Source organism: Mollisia scopiformis, assembly GCF_001500285.1.
Source record: "Mollisia scopiformis unplaced genomic scaffold LY89scaffold_20, whole genome shotgun sequence".
In the NCBI taxonomy this organism is placed as follows: domain Eukaryota; kingdom Fungi; phylum Ascomycota; class Leotiomycetes; order Helotiales; family Mollisiaceae; genus Mollisia; species Mollisia scopiformis.
The window spans coordinates 453,114-475,677 of NW_017263600.1; the positions used below are offsets into that span (position 1 = coordinate 453,114).

Consider the following 22,564-nt stretch of genomic DNA (forward strand, 5'->3'; position numbering starts at 1 on the left):
AGTGGACTCGACAAATTTAGCTTTGTGCGCTAAGAGGCTCCCGTAGACTCCACTAAATCCTGAAGCCGCAGTACTTCAGCTTGATAAGCGATACACGCCAATTCCTATCAGTGACGGTACAATGGTGGGACCAGGATTACCATCTGCCTGAATGGCAAGAAAGTTGTGATATCTTGTCGATTCTCTGTTCGGTTTGCTGTCAAATCACTAGCGCCACAACGCCTCATCCCGAGAGTGCAAATTTAGCCTTGCAGCTACAGTTTCTATCAAAGTACCTTGAGGCAAGACACCATAGAACCCTAAAGCCAACCACGAGTAGACCCACTCTTGTGCTGCAAAGAAAGTTGTTGCTGAGAGAAATATGCGCAAAAGGACGTTTATAACCACACTAGCGTCACCTTAGTCACCAGAATTTTTTTGGTGAGTGATATTGAAGGATTATCGGAGTGAATAAGACTGATCTAGTCGGAGGTAACAATGTGTCTCTTAAGTTATTGCAGTGGATAATTGAGATGAATCATCTGTTGCAAAGAAGCTGAACCATGATTCAAAACTTTAGTCACCGTGTTTATCTATTTAATACTCGTAATCTGCTCTGCTCTTCAAACCTCCCTTCTTGCTCCATCAGCTCTGACACCCACTGCACACATCTTTCTGCTTCCAAGTACATTTCTGAACACGAAGCAACTTGTCACCAACGATCCATACTCATCAATCCGAATATCAAGCCAACACCATGTTCCCAACAAAGAAACAAGAAGGCTACAAGGCTCAAGCTTCCCCTCTTCCAGTCGCATCTCAAATAGTAGTACACTCTCTTGGACAGGCCTCTGAAGTTGAAGATTGAGCTTACGGTCCTTTAGATTGCTCAACCTCAGCATATCGACCAACAAGATAAACTGAATATTCGAGGTGGAGGTGAAAAGGGGTTCTTTGAGGCGTGCATGGCCGCAATGTGCTGCTGTCTCGTTTGTGATGACACAGCTGACACATGTATCGAGTGCTGCGGTAAGTTGATCTACTGTATAGTAATGTTGGTCTCTAATTGCGGAACAGAATGTTTTGGGGGTTTCTGTTAAGCATTAGTGCTGGGGACAGATGAGAGGTTGCAGTATGGTGGAGGTGAAGATAGTGGGCGGGAGATCTTCACGATAGCAACGAATGCCTGACTTTCAATTGGTTCTGGACTAGTATTCTGGAAGACATGAAGTGACAGAATCTCAAACCGAAGTGCAGACAAGCAAAGTACTCTATGCATGGCTATTCAAGGAAACACATATCTCCTATCCTATTATGTGATTGATTTCATGCCAACATAACATACCATATACGACGGACCATGTATGTGAAGTTGTGAATGATCAATGCACCAGTAGCAAACTCGGAGTTGGATGTTCATTCACTAGACATACAGTACATACGAAACACTTTGGGATTCATGAGGTATGCATAGTCACTACCCACAGTGATTCCCATTGGTCTAAATGTGAATGGAGTAAATTCAATTTTCTTGGATATGTGGCTATATAAATCTCCTGTGGGGACAGTTTCTTTGAGAAAAATTATCTTCCAGTACATTTTCAAAAGCAAATCTTCTCGCGATCGACTACATCGATTCAGCACATAAACTTATCTGATCATGGAGTCACAAAGGGGACCTACAGAATTGGACCTAATTTCAAGCGCGCTGGAAAACTCTAATGTAATGATAAGAACTTTACTTCTTATTATGATGGTGGAGCGCGACGATAGCTTGATTCAATACCGAACTCTCATCCCAGAGTGGGAACAAGGACTGAAACGACAAGACCAAAACTTCAAGCAGGCTTTAAGAAGGGGATTTAGTCTTCAGGCGAAAGAGGAGCTAGACGAGTACCTAGCCGAGTGTAACAAGAGTCTGGATGAACTGCACAACGAGATCGAGGTGGTGATGAATATAGCGTCTCGGTCGGCTCCTGACCCTGATTCACCACCGCCATACACTCAGTGAAAGACATCGTCTGAAGGGGATCTGGATTACGGGAATATAGGAATGGGGGTGGAGGAATCTTGGTACTGTTAGTGCGCATGGTGCATGCTTTGCTAGGGGTCACTAGCTAGACACAATGGTGAACTTCATAATCCAATATTGAGCAACTGGCCTATAGCTTGTATTACAACTTTGAAAGCTATGTGATGCATCCATATCTCCTGCAAATATTCAACTAGCATGAAGCGCTGTTGTACGATCTTCGAGAGAGCTGTTAGCAAAAATTTGGGAAGGCCGCATTTTAAGCTCCGGCAATTCTTTGGCCGAGGACACTGAGAATTTAGGAGGAACAAATGCTGGAGCTACCAACGATGACGCAAACGATAAATTCGTGGAGCGCTTGCTTTAAATTTAACATGTACTCGATGCCGATATGAAACAGTCAGATACATGAACTATTTGCGGCTACGTGTACACCAGTATTGCAACCTGTCAATGTTACTGTACAGAATAAAGCAAAATTTAGGTTAGAATCGAACATTTACTTTTCTTTGCAGCGGTTTGTCACAGCATTCGAAGCTTACGCTGATGATTTCGTTCTGTTCCGTGTATAATGAAGGTTCCAATCATCGGATGCTAGAGGAGGATTGCCGCTGGTAAAAAACAAGGGAGACAATGCTAAGCGAGATGACAGGGGTAAAGCGAAGCGAGAACAATAGCAATGAATTATTATTCAACATTGCTATTTGACTGGAAACCAGAGGAGCATTATCATGAGAGCAAAAGGAAGAAGAGATATAGCTCAGTACGAAGTGACGAAAGTGTAAGGCTGCTCAAATGTGGAGAATGTAACATCAGCAATGCGAGATGAAGATCGGCTCACTTTCCTTTACCTCTATGACATCAATTTAGATCATGGAACCAAGTACTATGTGTGTGTTGGCAAGGCAAAGAACGTTAAATGCGAACATACTTGAGAGAAAATGTGGGGACGCGGAGTGGTGTGAAGTCATAGAGTGGATGAAAAGGTTTCAGTGGTGATATTGACAGTAACTCTTATGTTGGCAAAGCAAGTCACAGGTGTTATTACGGCAAATGAACAAAGTAGTCAGCAAGGGCAGCGACCAGCGCGCACCAGAATCAATTCATCTCATCTCCCCTCCCCCTAAATACGGACAAGTCTCCCTCCCACCCTCCTCTCCCTCGTCCAACTCCTCGGTCCCCACACCTTCCTCACCCGCTTCCCCTTCTCCCGAACCGTCTCCACCTGCCACAAAGGACTCTTCTTCTTCTCCCACTTCCTCATCCTCGGCTCCCACCCATCCCCCCCCTCCGACGTCGCCCCCACACCATCCCCTTCCTTCATCACCCTCCAGTGCTCCCAAGCCGATGCTCTCGCGTAAGGTCTGTCTTCGTCGCTGTCAACTGGATTAGCGTTGTCAACTATATTGGAGGATAAGAAACTTACCGATCCTCATTCAGAGGTCTGATTCGGACTCTTCGTCCACGGACACCAACTTTCAGGAATGGGTTGGCTTTGATTTCTCTTGCTGCGTCGTCGGCGTCGTCGTCGGCGGCGTAAGTGATGTTTGTTGGGCGCCAATTGGCCATGATGTGTTGTGTGTGGTGGTGTTGGTGTGCTTGATTGAGCCGCGAGGCTTTTTGAATACTGGAGAAGAAAAAAAGATTATTTGCAGGAGAGGTCTGAGATTATATAGAAATTCTGGAGACAGGAAGCGAGAGCGCTCTGGACTAGTAGATGAGAGCATAATAGGTGAAAGTACATGGTTTGTAGTATTGTCAGGAGGAGCTCAAGTCCCCAAAGCACAATACTAAATTAAGCGAGGAAGTGAATCTTCGCAACAGCTTCGATGCAAAGACAATACTAAGAACAATGTATGAAATGCAAGCAATATACAACACGGAATCTACTACAGAGGCTTCAGTTTTCTTTGGGTAATCGAAAGTATTGATCCCGAGACAGGAGAGATATGTGGCACGCGAGTGGAATGACAAGGAAGCCCAGCAGTGAATGCTATTCTTATAAGATGAATCCAGCGCTTGCCAGCATCATCCAAGAAGTGATTCCAACACTCAATCAAAGAGTGTTATAGTGAAGCCTTCGAGTTTATATAGAATTGTTATCATAATATGGCCAGGTTGGAGGCTGTCAGGCTGTCACGTGACAGCACGCTCTTCCCTCCAATTCACCGTGAGGGAGAAGGTTCAGGAGAGGAGTTGTAGCGCAAAAAGTTACTTTTCTACGGGTAGCCAACGTTTCCTCTTCTAGCATGGTACTAGGGCTTGAAAACTGTACAAACGTTCCATTGTCATACATTTTTGCATTGTCAAGTCCTCTTCATTCACTACCACTTATCGTCTCATGTCATCTTTGAGAACCCAGATTGTTAAAAACAGGTATGGATAAATTGATAAGAGTCCTACTAGCTCCATGCTTGAGCCTGGACGCAAGGCCAGCAGGCCGCTCCTGGTTGCGTCTGGCTGTGATTGTTATGAAGGAAGAAACAAAGTCCGACGCGAATTATTTATACCTTGGCGCCTCACAGCCTCGCTATGGTGTGTCTAAAATCAAGGCGGAGATTGTAAATTCACTCTTCGTACGTGACTCAAAGGGCAACTGGCCAGCAAATCTCGCAGCCTCGCTTTGATGTGTCCAAAAACAAGGCGGAAATGTTACATTCACTCTTGGTATTCAGAGTTGATAATTGACTAGCAATGCTCTCAGCCTCGCTGTGTTGTGTCTAAGATCAAGGCATGTTTGTATAGTAAGAATTGGAACATAAGATAAAATTGCTCCAGAGCTTGCGGCACAATATAAGGGAGCTAAGACCGACGTGTAAAAATTGAGGCATGAAGTTGTGAATTTCGAAAATTCCCCTCCGTACCTTTGTCTCTTATAATGTCCTGTAGGCTCTAGATCGGCTCTTTTTACTCTAATTCCTGCAATGTTCGGTCTGTGACTCAATGAATCAACAAAGAATTAGCAAGTCCAAAGCAGCTCCATTTTCATCCTTCTGCCATTGCGAACAGTACTTTCGAATTGTCGAAACAAAGCGTCTTCTTGTTTTCAAGAAAGAAGGGTTCTCCAAACGTTTCGAACACACTCGAAGTACACTCTAGTGTATCTCGAACTCAAAACGCACTGGTCATTTCAAAGCAAATTGTTCTTAATCAAGAAGTGCTCACCTGGACTACAGCTGTTTCAGACAGGGATTGAAGTTCAGAACCTTGCAAGCCTAAAGATAAGATTATAAAAGTGAGCGTAAGGTGAATATCGAAGAATAGAAATTGCATGGAGACACACTGAAATCGAAGCAATAGTCTCAATTAGATGCTAAAGATCTTTCGGGTCAGATATCAGCTCAAGTACATACAACATAAGGTCAGACGACATCGTCGTAGGGACGGCCAATGACTCTTAGAGGGTATAAACAGACGTATGGCGTAAGAACGTTTTGGTACAACAAACAATCAATTCATCTCAGATGGCTTGATCCTCATGAATTCACTTTGACCTCTCCATGCTATTCAAACAGTCACTCGACTACTTCCAAGCCCATGATCGAATCAATCTAACTAACGGGAGATCTGGACTTCACAGACTCCCTATAATCTCCCCCTGCTAGGACAACACTAGTACATCTTCAGCGGGCCAAGTATCGATCTGCCTCTCCCTCAAGCGATCTCTTTTCGACATCATAGCTCCCAGTCTCGCTCTGGTCTTTTGTGGTATCCTACCCTTAGATATATGAAGCCTCGGTATCGGGGAGGTCGCTGATTTCAAAACCTTAGCTTGGAGTCCAGATTCGGGACTTCCGATCCAATACAGAGCATCAATAATGAGGCGCCAAGTCTGTGGCTGTAGAAGGATAGGATCTTTGTGAGCTCGTAATTGTTGGACTGCTGTATCAAGAGAGGGACAATGCCAAGGTGTTGTAGTCTGACATTTATGTTCTTGAGATTCCAGGCATTGAGTCGTCATGCATGCGAATGTAGCACAGTTCTCTGTGTCCGTGAGAATTTGCGCCCAGAGACATGCTTTCTCGCATGGAACGGGAAGACACATGGTAATAGGAGCCGCTGCGTTGTGGCCTTGTGGGCATGCTATCCGAAATGTTTTGTGTTCTCGGTCAATGCCAGTGTCTCTGAGCACCAGCAAAATATGCCGTATGAGCCGTCTGCTGAAGTTTTGAATTTCTTGAAAGTCGGGTTGATTACACAAGTCATCGTGCCACTGTTTGACGTGCGAGCTGCTCTCTTGCAGTGCCTTGACAATTCCTGGCTGCAATTTAGCCCAAGCCTTGGGTGTCGAGGTGAGATTTGAAGCAAAGGCAGGAAGGACATCGGCCAGGAGAACACGAAGAGGCACTCGTCTAGCAACACCTGTGCATGCACTCACGAGTATGCCCCATGGTCGGTCCAGCTCTGCAAGAGGAAGGTCGTCTGCCATCAAACCAAGATATTGATGTTTCCAACTGTTTCCTGGATGCCAGGTCCAAGTTTTGTTAAACTGCAATTGCGCACCAGCAAACTGTTGGCCTATCAAAGATATGCCAGCTTGGAATTCAGTGAATTGCCAGTAGCCCGGCGTCGTGCCAAGATTCTCGAAGGAGCTTATGAACGAAGACCATCTCTGGATTGGATTAGATTGACAACTTCCATTGACCCTGACCACTCCTGCGACGGTTATTTTGTCGCCTCGAGTGAATCGCACCAACGAGTCGTGGCGGGGATCGATGTCCTTGCTCCAATGAAATATTTTGTTGGTTTTCAAGGTACTATCAGTAGGTTTAATTACCCCGCCTCCTATCACAACTGCAACTAGCTCGCCCTTGGTGGCTTCGATTGCGTTGTTGCTTGGAATGAATTGACTTGGACCCCAGGTATCTACCAGGTCTTCTGGGAAACATGACAGGTCATATCTTTCTCCTGTCGGCTGTTCCACCCGGCCTTCTTTGAATACTAGTACAGGCTCTTGCAACATCTCATGTAAGCAGGTGAATTGGTAGAATGAGGCTGTGATACTTGGTCGACCGGTAGATAGATCTTGAGATCCAAACAATTCGATGCTCTGCAGAGGGCTGTCAAGGAAAAAAGGCTGAAAGGGGCTAGTGTGAGCCTTGAGATATGAAGCGAATGCTAGGCTAAGGAATTGAATAGCTAAAGAAGCATGGTCCACGATTTGGACCTCGGTTATAGCAGAAAAATTAACTAGATCGAATGCGTGAAATATTTCCCTTGTAAAGCCTTTTACATCCTCCATTGCAGTCAATGGAAGCCTCAAGATGTTTTCTGTACGTAAAGTTCGCAGTCCTTCAAGAAGCATGGAAGCACACATTACTTTTAAATGGCACAGCTCGATGATCGGCCTGCCGAGACCACCAGACTGGAGGAATAAGAATGTAAATGAGTCACAACAAAGTCCGCGTCTTTGAGCATGAGCAATACCAGAGCATAGATTCGACAGAACATGGATCATTCGATACATTCTGTCCACTGTGTCAATGGAAAAGAAAGGGTTGACCTCAGCAAGCGATGCTAGGCTGTGCTCGTCGTCATTGCGTCGGTATGATACCGATGCAGTCAGTAAATTGTCTTGCTTCTCGAATCTTACTGATCCAGTCCAAGCCATTCCATTGCGATGGTCGGGAACAACTCCTGCAAGACCACACAGCTCCTCGAGAAGAGTGGTGCTCTCATCGCTGGAAAGCTCCATTAGCTGAGAAAATGGGTCGGATGCATCCATATATGAAATTACATCACTGTGTCCACCCAGATCTTGTCCAATCATGTGAACGCAGGATGGTTGATGATAATCATCCAGGATGAGTTTTGTTGAAAGTTTTGGAAGTGTGCTAGGTTGAAAGAAGATCCACGGCGAGTCTTGTCGTTCATCAATAAGAAGTCGAGAGATTTCTTCCACCGTGTAGCCATGGTCTCGAAGCTCCAGAAGCCACACGTAGTCTCCCTTGGCCATCAATTCAAAGTGATCGGAGAGGAATGTCAAAACGGATTCAAGGTTTCCGCTGGCTAGGGCCGAGTCTAAGCCTCGAGTGTAAACTTGTACGGGATCATAAACCACACTGTTGATGTGACCATCTTGACCTCGACTCTTCTCCCCACCTAATGAGCTTTCATCCACTCTGGTCGACGGCTCGGGATCTATTATGCTCTTTTCATAATTTATTTGGCTTTCCAAATTCTGGGGAGAGGACCCAAAGACAGTTGTAGAATTGATGAGGGTTGCATTTGATGCTGCGATTCTGTAAAAATCAAACGGCCTGGGTTCACGCTCTGACGGAGGAGTCCTCGGCGGTGTATCTCTGCCAGCAGGTGAACTGGGACTCTTGGTCGATCTTACTTCCGGTAGCTTTTCCAAGTCCAGAGGCTTTATTGAGTCTTTAATAGCATTTGCGGCTTCATAACGTATGCTACTGAGTTGACGTGAAAGATGTGCGGCTTGCATTCGACCTCGGGGATAAGTGACAAGCATGTAATCGCATATCAAATTAAGGAAATCATTGAGGAACTTTGAGCATAATGGACTTTTCCTCAAATCCATCACCCATTGAACAACTTCTGGGAGAACAATGACATTTCGTGGAATTTCTAGCTTCCCGTCATCTTCGACAATAGTGTAGAACGAGCCTTTTGAAATTTGAGACTGTGAACCATGATCGTGTTTGTTGCGTCTAGCCGCAAACAAATGAAGAAAGTCACATCCACCTAGAAGCCAGGTGATCATCTCCAGATATAGGCAACCTAAGCTCCAGATGTCGTATGATGGTGAAATTTCAAGTCCCGATGCCAGCTCAGGAGCTGCATATTGTGACGGGATGTGGCCGCGGAGTCTACTCTTTGAACGCCTGGACCATCCATCAGGGTATGAAAAATTGAGGTCTGCGATGACCAGTTGCTCAATAGGACTGTAACCATGTTGTCCTTTTCCTTTGCTATCTTTGGATATCCACAAAATGGTTTCGGGTTGTAAAATCCCGTACCAACCAGGTTGACCCGTTTTTGGTTCTTGAATAGTTCTCAGGGCTTGCGCTATCCCGCAGCACTGTGTGAGAACCCAGCTAATGGTGGATGACGAAAATTCTGGTTTCGGATTGCAGTTCCAATAATCTCGCAGACTCCCATCAGCCATCAGGAACATAAAGTAGTATGCTTGGCGGTAGTAATAGCTGGCTAGCAGTCTTTGGAGATGTAGTCTCGGGTTCTGGTCATTGCTGATAAAGCATTTCAATACTGAGAGTTCGTGCTGGAAGTCCGTTTCGGTGCCAATGAACTTCATAATGACAATAGCTGGGTTCGGATCCTTGGAGGGTGAGCTTGGGTGTATTTCTGAGATATCGAAAAGCTAATCATACCTGCTTATCCCTGTAAAGCAATTGATGGGCTGGATCAATAATGACTGACCACATTTTCCGGCCAAAGTTGTTTGGTATCTCCGTTTCATCAACAAATGGCAGGATACAGTGTTGATCAAATGTCCAGTGTGGGACATCGCCGTACAGTTTCTGATTTTCATTTTGGCACTCGAAAATCGGGGCATTAAATACCCATTGAAAATGGAGGAAAGCATTCAGTAGGTCAGGTCTCCAGCCCTGATCTAGCAGAACCGCTCTCTCTGATTTGCTGCTCCTGAGCTGAAACTGTTCTTTTCCAGTACTGCTGTCGATTCTGGATGATATTGTAAATGGCATATCTTCGTCATTTAACCCCGCGTTGTGAAAAACCAAAACGTAGTGCCTTAAATCTGAATAGACCAGTGCTGCAAACAATCTTGGTGCCGTCTGAGAAATACTCTCTGCTAGTGCATGAACATTGGGGTCTTTGTATCTCATACTCAAGTCATCAATGAGTTCAGTCAAAACAGAGGTAAAGTCCACAAGCCGCATGAGTTCATCGTTAGGCATTGAATAAAAGGCACCTTCCCGCGTGTGCCTTTCTACAAGTGCGTTCTTCAATTCTCTCCTCAGGGACTTGAAGGGCTTTGGATCGGATTGAGGCGCCTGAGGGGTTCTACCAGCCGGCAGAAGATCGCTCCGGAAGATTGGTTTCTGAATGTTATACATCGAAGGAAGAAAGGAGGAAGAGGAGGTCCTGTTCCCACGTGGCGCCATACTTCTGAAGCTCGGTTTTGAAATTTTGAGGGACTCCAGAGATTTGACGGATTTGACAGAGTCGGTATACTCAACAGACTCTGCCTCCGACGTACGCCTGCTCGAGGATTCTTGAGTATGGGTACGGCTCTTACTCCGTGTGGAAGTATCATCAGACGAAAATTCGGAATTCATCCTTTGTACGAAGCAGTCAGGTATGAGGCTCAAAGAAGAGGGAACAGAGGAGTAATCATAGGCTCACTTGTTGACTGTGCTTGGCTAGCCTTGCCTGCTCAGCAGCTTGCAACAGCAAATTATTTGGCTGACGGACGTCAGGTCCAGGCATCAGGATTAGGGTACTGTAGAGAGTAATTGACAGTAAACGAGTAGTACGACGAGTCTTGATTGAGGATGTCTTGAGCCTTGCAATATCTTGACTTGAAGAAAAAATGAGCCGCGATGTGGGAAAACCATGCATTTTGTCCCACTCGGTGGCGCAGCAGCTCAGTTCGCCCTCCCGTGCTGATTCCAGTGTGTAATTGGCATTTGAAGCGACATGAGGCTCGAGGCAGATTTGCATGCAGGAGTGGCTGAAATGATAACATTTGGTAGGTTGGGTGCAAAGGCATGTATGCGAGGCTGCAGCATGACACGGTGTGAGAACCTATAAGATAAGACTTTAGAACTTGAGGCAAGTTGGGCTCACTAATCAGCCCAACGCAATTGGAAAGACAGTGGAACGATGCTGTTGGTCTCCGAAGAGGCCGGGAGTGGAAGGTGCGTCCTGATTGACTCGAGACGGAAGTTGCATTAGAGTTTCCGTTCATGAGACAGCACTAGACACAGAAATCAGCGCTCCTAAGGTCTTATTTTACTCCAAAAGCTACGTACTCAAGTCAAACATCTCATAGCTTAGAAGCCCTCAACTTCGTACTATCGGTCCTCCTCCCTTCATCCGCCTGCTCCGCAACTGTCAAGTCTGGAAACTCAGCAGGCATGATACGTCTCGGCACTGCCCCTTCAACAACAGAGTATTTCGAGAAATCGGTCACCCCTTCAACTCTGCGCAGAAAGTCCTCATCAAGATCCAATAGCCCATTGACTTCGGAAACAGGCGCTCGGAGCATAGCTAAAATAGCATCCGAATAAATGGTAGGTTTGCGTAGATCACGAACAGAGTGTGGGTCCGTCTTTGTGATTTGACCCGTAGCAGCGGATTCAATTGACTGCTTCTGTTAATGATCAAGTCTTTTCATAGAGAGAGCGGTGACATACCGAAGCAGGCCAAATCCCAGTCACAGCCATATCTTTCTTCCCCTCCCTCTCCCAATCCATAGCCAATCCCTTGACAAGGACACTCATGCCCACCTTCCCCATAGCATACGCCGTCTTCCCTCGAAAGAAACGCGAATATATAGGCGGACAAACAACAATAACCCGACCCTTCCACCCATTCTGCTTGAAATGCGGCAGCGAAGCTTGAATCGTACCGTACAGCCCTTCAGGATTAATCCGTTGCATGAGCTGGAATCGCTTCATGGGTGTATTCTCAACCGACGCCCACCATATAGCGCCCGAATTATAGATCACGACATCAAGATGCCCGTATATCTTCACCGTCTCATTGACAAGCCTCTGCACACTCTCGTAATCTCTCGTATCGACGGCAATAGCAGTCGCCCGCCCGCCAGCTTCCCGGATCTCCCGCTCGACGGTGCTGATGGTCGATTGCTGCGAGTTGGGATCCGGAGGGAAGGGCTTCGCATACGCATCGCTCGTGGATTTGGCTGCTACCACCACTGCCCATTACACTATCATCAGAAAATCTCTTCTCAAGCACGGCTTCGGCAGACATACCAGTATATCCATTCTTCGCTAAATCAATAGCAACCTGTCTCCCAATGCCCCTCGAAGCTCCAACCACCAGCGCTACCGGTTGATCTTTCCCCGTCATCGTGAACACTTTCAGCTATAATCAAACAGATCTGAATTGATACAATGCCGAGGAAAGGACATCGTTGGAGGCTTGCTGCGAGCTATATGCTCGTTGCTGACAGTGAAGGTTGTTGTTTCGTGATCTTTGTTCGGCTTCAGACGTTTAGTGATCAGTGCCTCGGCTCGTGGCGGCTCCTCCCTGCATTGCCGTCGTCTCACCTCATATGTCAATTGCAACCTACAGCATAAAGGCAGGGTCGGATGAGATGAGATCAGATTTTTCTGGGGTTATTCTATCTTGATTGATTTGTGATCCTAAATTTTTTTTACTTGAAAGGAAAGAAAGAGTGGCTTCAGTGAGCCTTGACTGAGCGAGAATCCCCGCTTAGAAGATGGGTGGACATATTGATTGTTATCTTGATTGTGGTATGCCAATTCCTGTCTTTGATCTGTTATATTATCTCTCAAAATCCTCTTTATATCCGAGATACGTTCTTTGCTGATTGTCTATCTAAAGCTTCCTTCTACGGTGTAATTGCCTTCAACTACCTCCTCAAGAACCGAGATCTCCTCGCAGGTCACGATGTCTCCGTCGAGTGAGCAACAGCATTTCATCTCCCCACATTCATCTCACTCACTAAACTCACAGATTCCATCCCGTCTTCCTAGGAGGAATAAATGTCGGTAGCGGTCCGTCTTCCCTCACTCCCCTCCCTTCCCTCCCCTCTTCTCATCTCGTCTCACCCTCTATGCAGGTAACAAACCACCATGGACCCTCCTCGCCAAAGCCAAATACGGCCAATTCGACGGCGACCGCGCAAAGAAATACCACTCCATGCAAAACATCTCCGCCCCCTCCTTCTTCCCACCACTGACTCTCCTCGTACGCCCCCCTTTCTCCCTCCCTCTCCCTTCCTCCCTCCTTTCCTTCCCCCCCTCCCCCGTCCCTTCTCTAACTCACCCCCTAGCCCCAACGCGCCCTCTGCTACATAAAAGCCACCTTCCCCCCATCAACCTTCGAACGCACCTGGTCACGCCTCTTCAACGCCCTCTGGATCGACCACATCAACATCACCATCCCGTCCGACCTATCCTCCGTGCTCGCCAGCACGAGAATATTCTCCGAAGAGGAGGTAGAGTGCATCATGAAAGCGACGGGGGAGAAGGAGTGGAAGGATAAATTGTTGGCGAATACGGAGAAGGTGTTGGAGCAGGGGGCGTTTGGGGCGCCGTGGTTTTGGGTGAGGAGTGGGGAGGGGAGGGAGGAGCCGTTTTTTGGGAGTGATAGGTTGGTCTTCTTTTTCTTCTTTGTTGTTTTTGTGGGGGATTGGGGAGGAGAGAAGGGAAGAGATGAGGGAGAGGGGTGAGAAATGATGGTATGGCTGACTTGATGCAGGTTTCATTTCATGTGGGAATTCCTGGGGATTCCGTGGCGGGATATTGCTATTATTCCGAAGGGCACGGAGAAGGCTAAGTTGTGATCTGACTAGTAGCAGACAAAGGTTTTACATTCTGGTGTAATCCTAGACCATATGTACAGTGCTCAAGTGCAGGCTTTCTGTTCTTCATACCACAATTGCCGCTAGGTAACGAGTACAGGATATTAAGACGAATGTCGTACACGCTCTGCATCAACATATCATCATTTTGCAGCTTTGAGTTGATATTCGGAGAAAGGTAAAAATTCGTAGGTGTTCTAATATTTGCCAAACCAGTGAGAAGAACGATAAGATAATTTTCCGTATATTTTTGGGTAACTAAGTATTATGTATTCCAACCTTTCCAACCTTCTTATCCCAACCGCAATCTATGCAACACCTCACTTCCCCTCACTCAACCCCCTCAACAACTCCCCAATCCTCCCAAAACTAATCGGTTTCGTAAGAAAATCATCAAACCCACTCTCCTCCGCCTCGCTTCTATCCCTCTTACTCGCCAATCCTGTCAACGCCACAATAAGCGCCCTATCCCCATTTCCCACAGCACCATTCTCGCCACTTTCATCTTCCCCAATCTCACTTCCTCCCTCGCTACCATTTCCTCGCCGACGTTCCAAACCCCTAATCGCCCTCGTAGCCTCAAACCCATTCATATTCGGCATCGAAATATCCATAAACACAACATCAAACCGGACCCCCTTCTCCTTGGCATCCTTCACCGCAGCAACGGCCTCGACGCCATCGCGGGCTGTGACTATGGTGTCTGATTTACGCTTCAGTAGGTAGCGGTGCAGTAGTTGGAGGTTGAGCGCGTTGTCGTCTACGGCGAGAATGTTGAGGGATTTTGATGTTGGAGTCGGGGGCGATTTCTTGGGGGTGGGGAGGGTGAGGATGCCGAATAGGGTCGAGGGGATAATGGGTGAGTTTGTGTGGGGTGAGAAAGGGATTGCTGATTTTGTGGTGGCAGGGGAGAGGGTTAATTGTGAGATGCTTGCTGGTAATGAATCGGTTTCTGGGTGCTGGGTGATAATAGGTTCGTTCTTCTCATCCACTTTCTCTTCGTCTATCGATACAGGGGTGTTGGAAAATGTAGTTTGGGGCGTGAATCCGTAATCTGTCAATATGATCCCGTCCATAATCGTCCGCTCTTCAGGTGATCCAAGCGGGGTCTGTGTAGCTCTGTCGGCTAGGTGTAAATTGAAGCTAGCTTCGCTGGGCGGTGGTGAGATGTCCTGCTCCATCAAAGCTAGGAGACATCGAGCGAGTCTAAAAGGTCCAACTGGTGGGGAGATATGTCCTACGGCGTATCCTTGGTATTCTCCAACATGTTTGCCTGGACATAACATATCGTCGTGGACGACCAGTACTCGTTGTCCGGCTTCGTAACCACTCTCGTTATGGTGGTCGGTTATGATCATATCAACTGGATCCTTGCTAATCGCGAATCCAAACCATTCCGAGCAGTATCGTTCTATGCATGTCCAGTTGATATCCTTGGTCCGGGAGTTGTTGGCTTGTGTACGCGAGAAGCAGACAGATGTTGCAGCCGCTCGAGCTTGAAGCTTCGTGATACAAGTCTGAGCTTCCAGTAGCATATTCTTCGTATTGTCTGCCTCGATCTTTTGGAAATCTGGTTCCGCGACCTTCTCAACTGGTATAGAGATCTCGACATCTGTTCCTTTCCCAATCTGACTCCGGATGTTAATCTGACCACCAAGTTGATTGACAATACTCCATCTATGGAAATCAGCACTTCATCTGCAAAGATCTTCTAATATACTTACACGATTGACAATCCAAGGCCAACACCAGGAGCAAAGCTATCTTCTTGGGCGAACGGGTGATACAGTTTCCGTTCCATATACTCTGTGGACATACCCCGTCCAGAATCCCTGATCCTTAAATTAAGCACGTTTCCAGTAGACGCATTGGGATGAGACCGAGCTTCTTCTTGAATTTGCATCTGAACCATGATATAACCTGTTTCTGTATACTTCTGAGCATTGCCGAAGATGTTCATCACCACCCGTCTTAAAGCTCCTTCACCAGGGTAAGCGAATACTCAGGAAAGTGAAGCTGCTACGTACCTGCTTGGATATTGTAATACCAATCTCTCTGCTCAATATCAAGTATAATATCCAAAGTTGCTCGACGACTTGGTTGATCTTGCGATGCGAGCCCAGGCCGAAATTCTCGCGAAATTGCCGAAGAAGGATCATCTGCTATTATGCCGTGGAACTCGCTTGCAGATATCATGCCACTGATGATATCTTCGCACAGCAGAGCGAGATTGGTGGTTTGAATAAGCTCGTTTGATATAGTCCCTAAGTTTGAAATTAGTCTCGGTCAGTATGCTTCATCAGAGCTACGCGCCTTTTTGGTTCTTCTCAAAAGAATTGATCTTGCTGTAATCAAGTACGTGATTGATAGTATCCTGGCATGGCTCAGTTCTTGTCAACTTCATCAGGCTGTTCCATTGTCATACCAATAGTGTACCGCTGCAGTTCTGTATCGTAGCGATAAATTCTCTCTGGGATGCGTCAAGTTTAGATTCTCGAAGCAATTCAGCCGAAGCCAGTATGCCGTGAAGCGGACTTCTGAACTCGTCTGGACAAATCAGCACAATTCCAAGAAAACGAAGATTCCAACTTACGCGAAATGCTACTGATGAAGTCCGATTTCATCTTGTTCGACGTTATTGCATCCAAGCGACTGATCTCTACCATTACAGAGTTCGTGAATGCTGAGAGATAGGCTACCTCCGAGTCGACTGTGAAAACTGGTACCGGAGAACGACTCCAGACGAAACATCCCGCATACCATCGATCTATAACTTGTCAGCTTGAGATGCATTTCTCCTGCAGCAAAGCACCTACCGCCTCCAGCGTCCCATAAAGGAAGAAAGACAATTTGTCTAGCTCCTTGAAAGACTCGCGACAAGACAGTTGCTTCAGCTCTCGAGTGCGCAAGATCAACTGAATGGACTGATTTCCGTCTTCCTGGTGGGCTAGAACTTGTTGTTTCTTGCAGACCGTTCAGTTGGTCGAGAGATGTAAAGTATCCCTCCTCGTCCGTGTACCAGACATTTCCTTTCGGATAGGTGTTGATAAGCGCCTGAAGCGTCTTAGCATCGAGGACATTTGCATCCGAATCCCAAGGTGCGATTTTAGCAGCAGACATCGCTAAAACTTTCGCAGCTTTATGTTGGTCGCCATGGCTTCGAGTCGACTCCTGAGAAACTTGCCGACTGTGGTAATCATCTACACTGAGAACAGGCCCGGAATTGCTTTCATTCGAAGCTTGCCGTCGTTTGTCTTCACTTTTCTCAATCTCTACTTGAGATCCGATGTTTGTCGTGTTATCCAAGTAGGCGTCGGTGTTTCCAGTGTCCGTGTAGCCCACAGCTGTATCGAGGAAGACGACACCACCAACATTCAATTCCAGAGAATCCCGAAGAATTTCAGCAGCCTGATCAAGCGCATACCGAATTTTGTCAAGAACGGTTTCTTTAGCGATTGCGCTTGTATCATTTGGCTCAGCAGCAGTTAGTTCAGGTGTGATACCGTGAGTATCTTGACTCTGCTCATCAACGTGCGCGCCGTCCTCGTGCGGATCAATCGAATCTTCATTTGCCGTATGTTGCGAGGTGCGCTCAAGGAATGTCGAGATTCCTTTGCTCATCAAGGCAACTCGACGTCGTTCAGCGGCTTCTCGCTTCGTCTCGAAATGTCTCATCACGTTCCGAGCTTGCTGGTGCAGAACTTCGCTGGTCAGCAAGGATCCGCAGAAACCAAAGGATCTACTGACACCTCTTTTGTTCCCTGGTCAAGCCGTCTCGAGGTTTATCATCGAAGAAAAAGAACGAGCCGATGTTGATGCCATGATCTGTAGTGATGGGAGTTCCAGCGTAGAATCTATATGACACGATGGTCCCGTCTACGACTGGAAGTGAAGCAAACCTCTCATCCCGACTCAGATCGTTGACAACGAAGCACGGGTATTCATCCTCGGAATGATCAATAGCTAGGGTATTCTAGTTCTTCATGTTAGATGACTTCGACTGGACGAATAATTGCAATACATGCCTCACATAAACCGCCGGGAGTAGGAACAGTTGAGCAGCCAAACCATTCACTAGTCGTGATCACATCATCAGGATCATGAGCTACGTTAGTTCGAATGGCTCCCGCGAGGAAATACTGAGTGCCTATCCGGTCTGAGCGGCTTTTTGTAATTGCTTGTTAATAGATCACATACCTCGGTCAACCAAACTGTGATATACTTTTAGCGATCTGTTTGACCAGGCTTCAAAAGAAACAAATGCATACCTCACCATAGCATGAACAGCCTTGAGACGCCATACAACCGTCTCAGCGTAAGCATTCAGAGCACCATCATTATTCAACGTCGCATTGAAGTCGTTCTCTGCTGAATTGTGATGCGGGGCAAAGAATCTGAAGACAACAATGATCCGTCAGCCAGATCACGAGTGAGATCGTCAAAGATGCCGAAAACGGAATTATTCCAGTCGAAAAATCGAAAGACCCTTACTTCCTCAATTCCAGAGCTCGCTGGCTCTCCTTCATATCCCTGTTTGATTCGCCATTCGCACTGAGGTTGTTCTTCATCGTGGCCTGCTGCAGCGTCCCAAAGGCCGTGGCGAGACAGCTGGGAGAAGTGGTGTCAATCGTGCCACTGTCGCATGGTGGAAGAGGAACATCGAGAACACCGCTCGACGGAAGCGTGGACATCGTGCACTCATGTATGGATTAGTTCTGCTGTTATACATTGCACGGCATCACCCCATGCAGCAAGCAGCCAGAAATGGGAGCAAAACCGTGTCTCGCGATGGAGGACCCTGGTTTTCCAGCAATCTGAAGAGACAGGAATCTAGAACGATCGGGTGCGAATCCCATGAATTAACATCGACAGGGATTCATTGCCATAGTGGCTTGTAGTTGTGATAGATACACGGCAAGGCGCGTCTTATCCGTTCTTGAGCGTCTTTTGATTCGAGCTTTACTTGAGTTGGCAGTGGAAGTGGCTTGGCAGAGGGGTGCATTGAGTGTTTAGCCGAGTGTTGCTATATCACATCTCGAAAGCCACGTCCAGTTGTCCGTCCCAAAATCAAGGTTCCCTGCAGCTTCCATGAAAAAGAAAAGGGTCCAGTCCCTCGCGGCCATATCAGATCCGTCTCCAGCGGCAGACCAAGGTAGGGATTCTTAACCTTCAAAACGTTGCTTTTGCTTTGTACACCATTGTTGACGAAGACAAGAATAGTTAGAAAACTCGTAGTTCCCGAAAGCTTATTGAACTGTTCTTGGCCGTCTGATGAAGTCGAACGTGCCACTCGTTCATGATGTGATTTAAGAACTTGCACTTTACTTCTCCCTCAATCTTGGTCACCACTTTTGGCGAGGATGTTGACGAAACCTTAAATTCAAGATCTGAAGCAGCGTAAATGGGATGAATGCTCCCGCCAACGTTTCGAGCGCGATAAAAGATCTAGACGCTTACCCTTCAACTTCTTCCTAACTTCTGCCTGCATTCGGCTTGGCTCCGGATGTCCCAGATTGGGAGCGCCAATCAGACTTCTTCAAGGCCGTGTATCAACTATATGACCGACGAGTGGCAATAAGAAGAAAAGATTAGAGGGATGCGCACGGATCACGGCGATAGAGATGTCCAGGGTTCCTACAGAGTTGGAAAAGAAACATATTACAGAAATCCGGAGTGTATTTCAAGAGTCTTGGCATTCATTTCTTGCCGCGATTTCCGCCGCTCTACTTGCGGCGGGGCGGGCTGATTCCGCTATCAAGGACATTCCGCTTGCATAACAGGATAGAGAGTCAGTATATTGGAGAGCGATATCAAGAGTACCCAAGCTCATATTTCGCAACTTCAATTCAAAACCTCAATAAAAATCCCAAATGTCAAGCCAAATGTTTACGCTTTGAAATACATGGTCGGTTCCCACGTTGTCTCCCGACATAAAAAAGCCACTCAGCTCCTGACCGTACTACTGTGCATCCGACGGCATTTGAAATGACGGCAGAGAATGTTGTGACACACACTTCACTCGGTGGCCGACTTCCGGGCTTGCTCTCGTCAAATAGGGTTATGTATATCACTTCCGAGTACGTGGTTGCACACGGCAAGACTGGTCAGAAGATCGAAGATATGCTACTACATCGACGACTGAACAATCCAACTCTGCGAATTGAGTATGATCAATAGGAAAAAGGAAAGAGACTGGGGAAACGTCCAAAGGAAAGAGCTTGTTGGAGTCATATCCGACGAGAGTCGATTCGGAACAGGAATCCGGCCTGCACTGATGCTGTAATACCAACTTGACCGGAGACAGATCCGGGACCATTCGATGAATAATAACACGACCCGACAAGACGCTGCGTTCAAGCCCACTTGACAAGAGGAGCTGAAGACTTTCGAGTCGCTGTTCCAAGATGAGGCGTCCTGCATGTTGGAATAGCATGGCCTTGTGTAACCGTATACCGCCCACAGTCCTTCAATAGCCATTCATCTTGGCAGATCCGTAGCCTTCAATCGCGGTGTAGAGCTCTGGAAACCAAGACTCGGGGACATGATTGAGGACTTCGTGATGCTCAAAGGCTTTATGATTCGGCCCATATGTACAATGTTTTTCCCAGTCTGCCTCCCCCTCTAATGGTGGCCCTCGCCATGTCCTTCTCCATGTCCGTGATCATCGCTCAGAAACATGTATTCGTACCCGCAGTACGCCGCAAATGCCACCGTCGCAATGCCCAAGCCGGGGAAGCTGCCCTTAAATCGATTGAATCGCGTGAAAGGTCCTGAATACCGCCATGCCTCTCTGTATAAGCCATCAGCATCAATCCTACCCCACTCCGTATATGTGGTCTGCCGGAGATTCAACTCACGCTCGCGCCCATGGGTCGTTTGCTGGTGAGCCTGATGCAGCAGCGAATGCTTTGGGGTCGAAGCCTGTGATGTTTGGTCGGGGAGCTCTTCGTACACTGTAAATTGGGAGTCAGCAGCTGAGTATACGACACCGAAAGGATCAATTGAGTTTCCTTACCCTGTTGAACGCATTTTGTAGATTGTATTCACCACGAGGCTGTGGATGGAGAGGCTGTTGATACTGTCTTTAACAATGATTCGAGGTCGAAGCTAGGTAGTCTTGGCATCGAGCTTCTAAGCGAGGACGATACTTTAGTTCTATCGGAGCAAGACGAAGCGCAGCCCTGCCATCGTCAACATCGAACCCACTAACAACCTCACCACCACGAATCTTACCACCAGCGCATGTACATACTCTCCTGTTCGTGATCTCAGGTTGGCGATTCACTCCTTGCGTATCAGCATAAACCCTCTCGTCCATTTGCGCGTCACTCAGCGCCCATGAACACCGTACACCTCCCTCGACCCTTCTGGACTAGCACACATAGCAAGGAGAGTCAAAATGCCTCCACCGATGCAGCGCTTCGCCGGCGCACCCAATAATCTAGCCCATTACCAGCAGCAGCAGTATCCAAGCCACTCGCAAGGTCTGCCACCGCCGTCCCTCGCCTCGAATCCTGGGTTCATGAATGCGAATTCCATGAACAATCCTTTTTCGGTGAATGGCAATGCTCTGAGCCTATCTGGGGGATTTGGCGGTGCTGGACTGGGTATGCCGGGAGCGACGGGCCTGGCAAGTCAAGCTGCGCAGCTGGGCTTTGCCAGTGCCAATATGCATCAAGGACACAATGGCATGAGCAGCGACGCTGGGTCGAGAGGTGGTCAAGGATCAAGGAATCGAATACGAGACGTCTGGGCAAGCAATCTGGAAGAGGAGATGATCCTATTACGGTGTCTAGCAGACAAGTTTCCATATATTTCTATGGTAAGGACACAAAGAGAACAAAGATCTGTGAGGTTTGACTGACATCATGTCAGGACACCGAGTTTCCTGGTGTGGTCGCGCGACCTATGGGTTCTTTCAATGGAAAAGCCGATTACCATTATCAATGCCTGCGTTGCAATGTCGACCTCCTCAAAACCATTCAGCTAGGCATATCGTTATTTAGCGAAGAAGGCAACCTCCTACCACCGGAGATATCAGCGGAGGAATTAGGCATACCTACAAACGAACCTCTTTTTCGAAAGTTTGCTGGCCAGATGATCCCACTACCAACGACTTGGCAGTTTAATTTCGATTTCTCGCTGGAGAAGGACATGTACGCGGAGGCCTCTATCGAATCCTTGAAAATGGCACAACTAGACTTTCGGAAGCTGGAAACCGATGGGATCGACCCCTTTGCGTTCGGTTCCGCGCTCATCAGCTCGGGTCTTGTCTGTGACGAGGATATACATTGGATTTCTTTCCACGGTGGTTATGATTTTGGATACCTGACCAAACTCTTAAACGTGCTTCCTCTCCCAGACGATGAGACAACTTTCAAAGCTACGATGTCGAAATTCTTTCCCAGCGTATGGGACATCAAGTATCTTGTCAAGTGGGCTTCTAGAGAAAGTCAAGTTAACTTACAAAACAATTCAGTCAGTCCCGACACATCAGTCACAGAAATCTTCCAGAAATTCGATCAAAAGGCTAGTTTAGACAATCTCGCCGAATCCCTGAAGGTTAAGAGACAAGGCCTTGCCCATCAAGCTGGCTCAGACTCGCTACTTACCGGCAAGGCGTTCTTCAGAATCCGGGATAAGTTGTTCGGTGGCGTGATTGGAGAAGAGCACAACGGTTTAGTGTGGGGCCTCAGCACTCCAGAGTATACTGCTCTGCTACAGAGCAATCTCCACTCTACCCCTCAACATCACTACAGCCATAACCAAGAAAACGTCACGCCAGGCCAAAACGGATACGCGAACGGAGGACCCAGCACACCAAACACAGGGAGCGCGGGACTAGCGAGCACACCGGGACATAACAGCAATGGCGGCTTGGCACCGATCACACCAGGCGGCATGGGAGGTGTATTTGGCAATTTCCAGTACAATGGTAAATAAGGAGTTTTATCTGCAACGACCGGGTGGCTAGGGAATGCAATTGAAGAAAAAAAAGATAATCAATGCTCGCAAAATGGGGAGTTCTGAAC

The 22,564-nt window shown here is 47.2% G+C and overlaps 6 protein-coding genes across 6 annotated transcripts; 2 read left to right on the top strand and 4 right to left on the bottom strand.

Moving 5' to 3' along the window:
- Positions 1-5,612: 5,612 nt before the first annotated feature.
- LY89DRAFT_737737 (uncharacterized protein) lies at positions 5,613-9,912 on the bottom strand (the record flags this gene model as incomplete). The annotated part of the gene is made up of 2 exons (XM_018220292.1): positions 5,613-9,311; positions 9,364-9,912. 2 exons carry the CDS (start codon positions 9,910-9,912, stop codon positions 5,613-5,615), a joined length of 4,248 nt encoding a protein of 1,415 aa, XP_018067185.1.
- Positions 9,913-10,879: 967 nt separating this feature from the next.
- LY89DRAFT_687778 (NAD(P)-binding protein) lies at positions 10,880-12,165 on the bottom strand. The gene is made up of 3 exons (XM_018215576.1): positions 11,956-12,165; positions 11,374-11,897; positions 10,880-11,324 (listed from the first exon to the last, which is right to left on the bottom strand). Exons 1-3 carry the CDS (start codon positions 12,050-12,052, stop codon positions 11,004-11,006), a joined length of 942 nt encoding a protein of 313 aa, XP_018067186.1. The 5' UTR covers positions 12,053-12,165; the 3' UTR covers positions 10,880-11,003.
- Positions 12,166-12,250: 85 nt separating this feature from the next.
- LY89DRAFT_687779 (putative glutathione S-transferase kappa 1) lies at positions 12,251-13,725 on the top strand. The gene is made up of 6 exons (XM_018215577.1): positions 12,251-12,459; positions 12,551-12,629; positions 12,683-12,723; positions 12,789-12,916; positions 13,002-13,321; positions 13,430-13,725. Exons 1-6 carry the CDS (start codon positions 12,426-12,428, stop codon positions 13,512-13,514), a joined length of 687 nt encoding a protein of 228 aa, XP_018067187.1. The 5' UTR covers positions 12,251-12,425; the 3' UTR covers positions 13,515-13,725.
- A 32-nt stretch (positions 13,726-13,757) lies between these two features.
- LY89DRAFT_622845 (uncharacterized protein) lies at positions 13,758-18,316 on the bottom strand. The gene is made up of 11 exons (XM_018210989.1): positions 18,024-18,316; positions 17,801-17,926; positions 17,539-17,696; positions 17,280-17,495; positions 16,349-17,233; positions 16,126-16,299; positions 15,958-16,079; positions 15,846-15,906; positions 15,560-15,796; positions 15,257-15,512; positions 13,758-15,209 (listed from the first exon to the last, which is right to left on the bottom strand). Exons 1-11 carry the CDS (start codon positions 18,221-18,223, stop codon positions 13,853-13,855), a joined length of 3,792 nt encoding a protein of 1,263 aa, XP_018067188.1. The 5' UTR covers positions 18,224-18,316; the 3' UTR covers positions 13,758-13,852.
- A 1,837-nt stretch (positions 18,317-20,153) lies between these two features.
- Positions 20,154-20,561, bottom strand: LY89DRAFT_737741 (uncharacterized protein; the record flags this gene model as incomplete). Its single annotated transcript, XM_018220293.1, has 3 exons — positions 20,154-20,322; positions 20,390-20,485; positions 20,548-20,561. 3 exons carry the CDS (start codon positions 20,559-20,561, stop codon positions 20,154-20,156), a joined length of 279 nt encoding a protein of 92 aa, XP_018067189.1.
- A 370-nt stretch (positions 20,562-20,931) lies between these two features.
- Positions 20,932-22,475, top strand: LY89DRAFT_592375 (CAF1-domain-containing protein; the record flags this gene model as incomplete). Its single annotated transcript, XM_018209695.1, has 2 exons — positions 20,932-21,354; positions 21,408-22,475. The coding sequence occupies 2 exons, from the start codon at positions 20,932-20,934 to the stop codon at positions 22,473-22,475; spliced, it is 1,491 nt and encodes a 496-aa protein (XP_018067190.1).
- Positions 22,476-22,564: the final 89 nt, after the last annotated feature.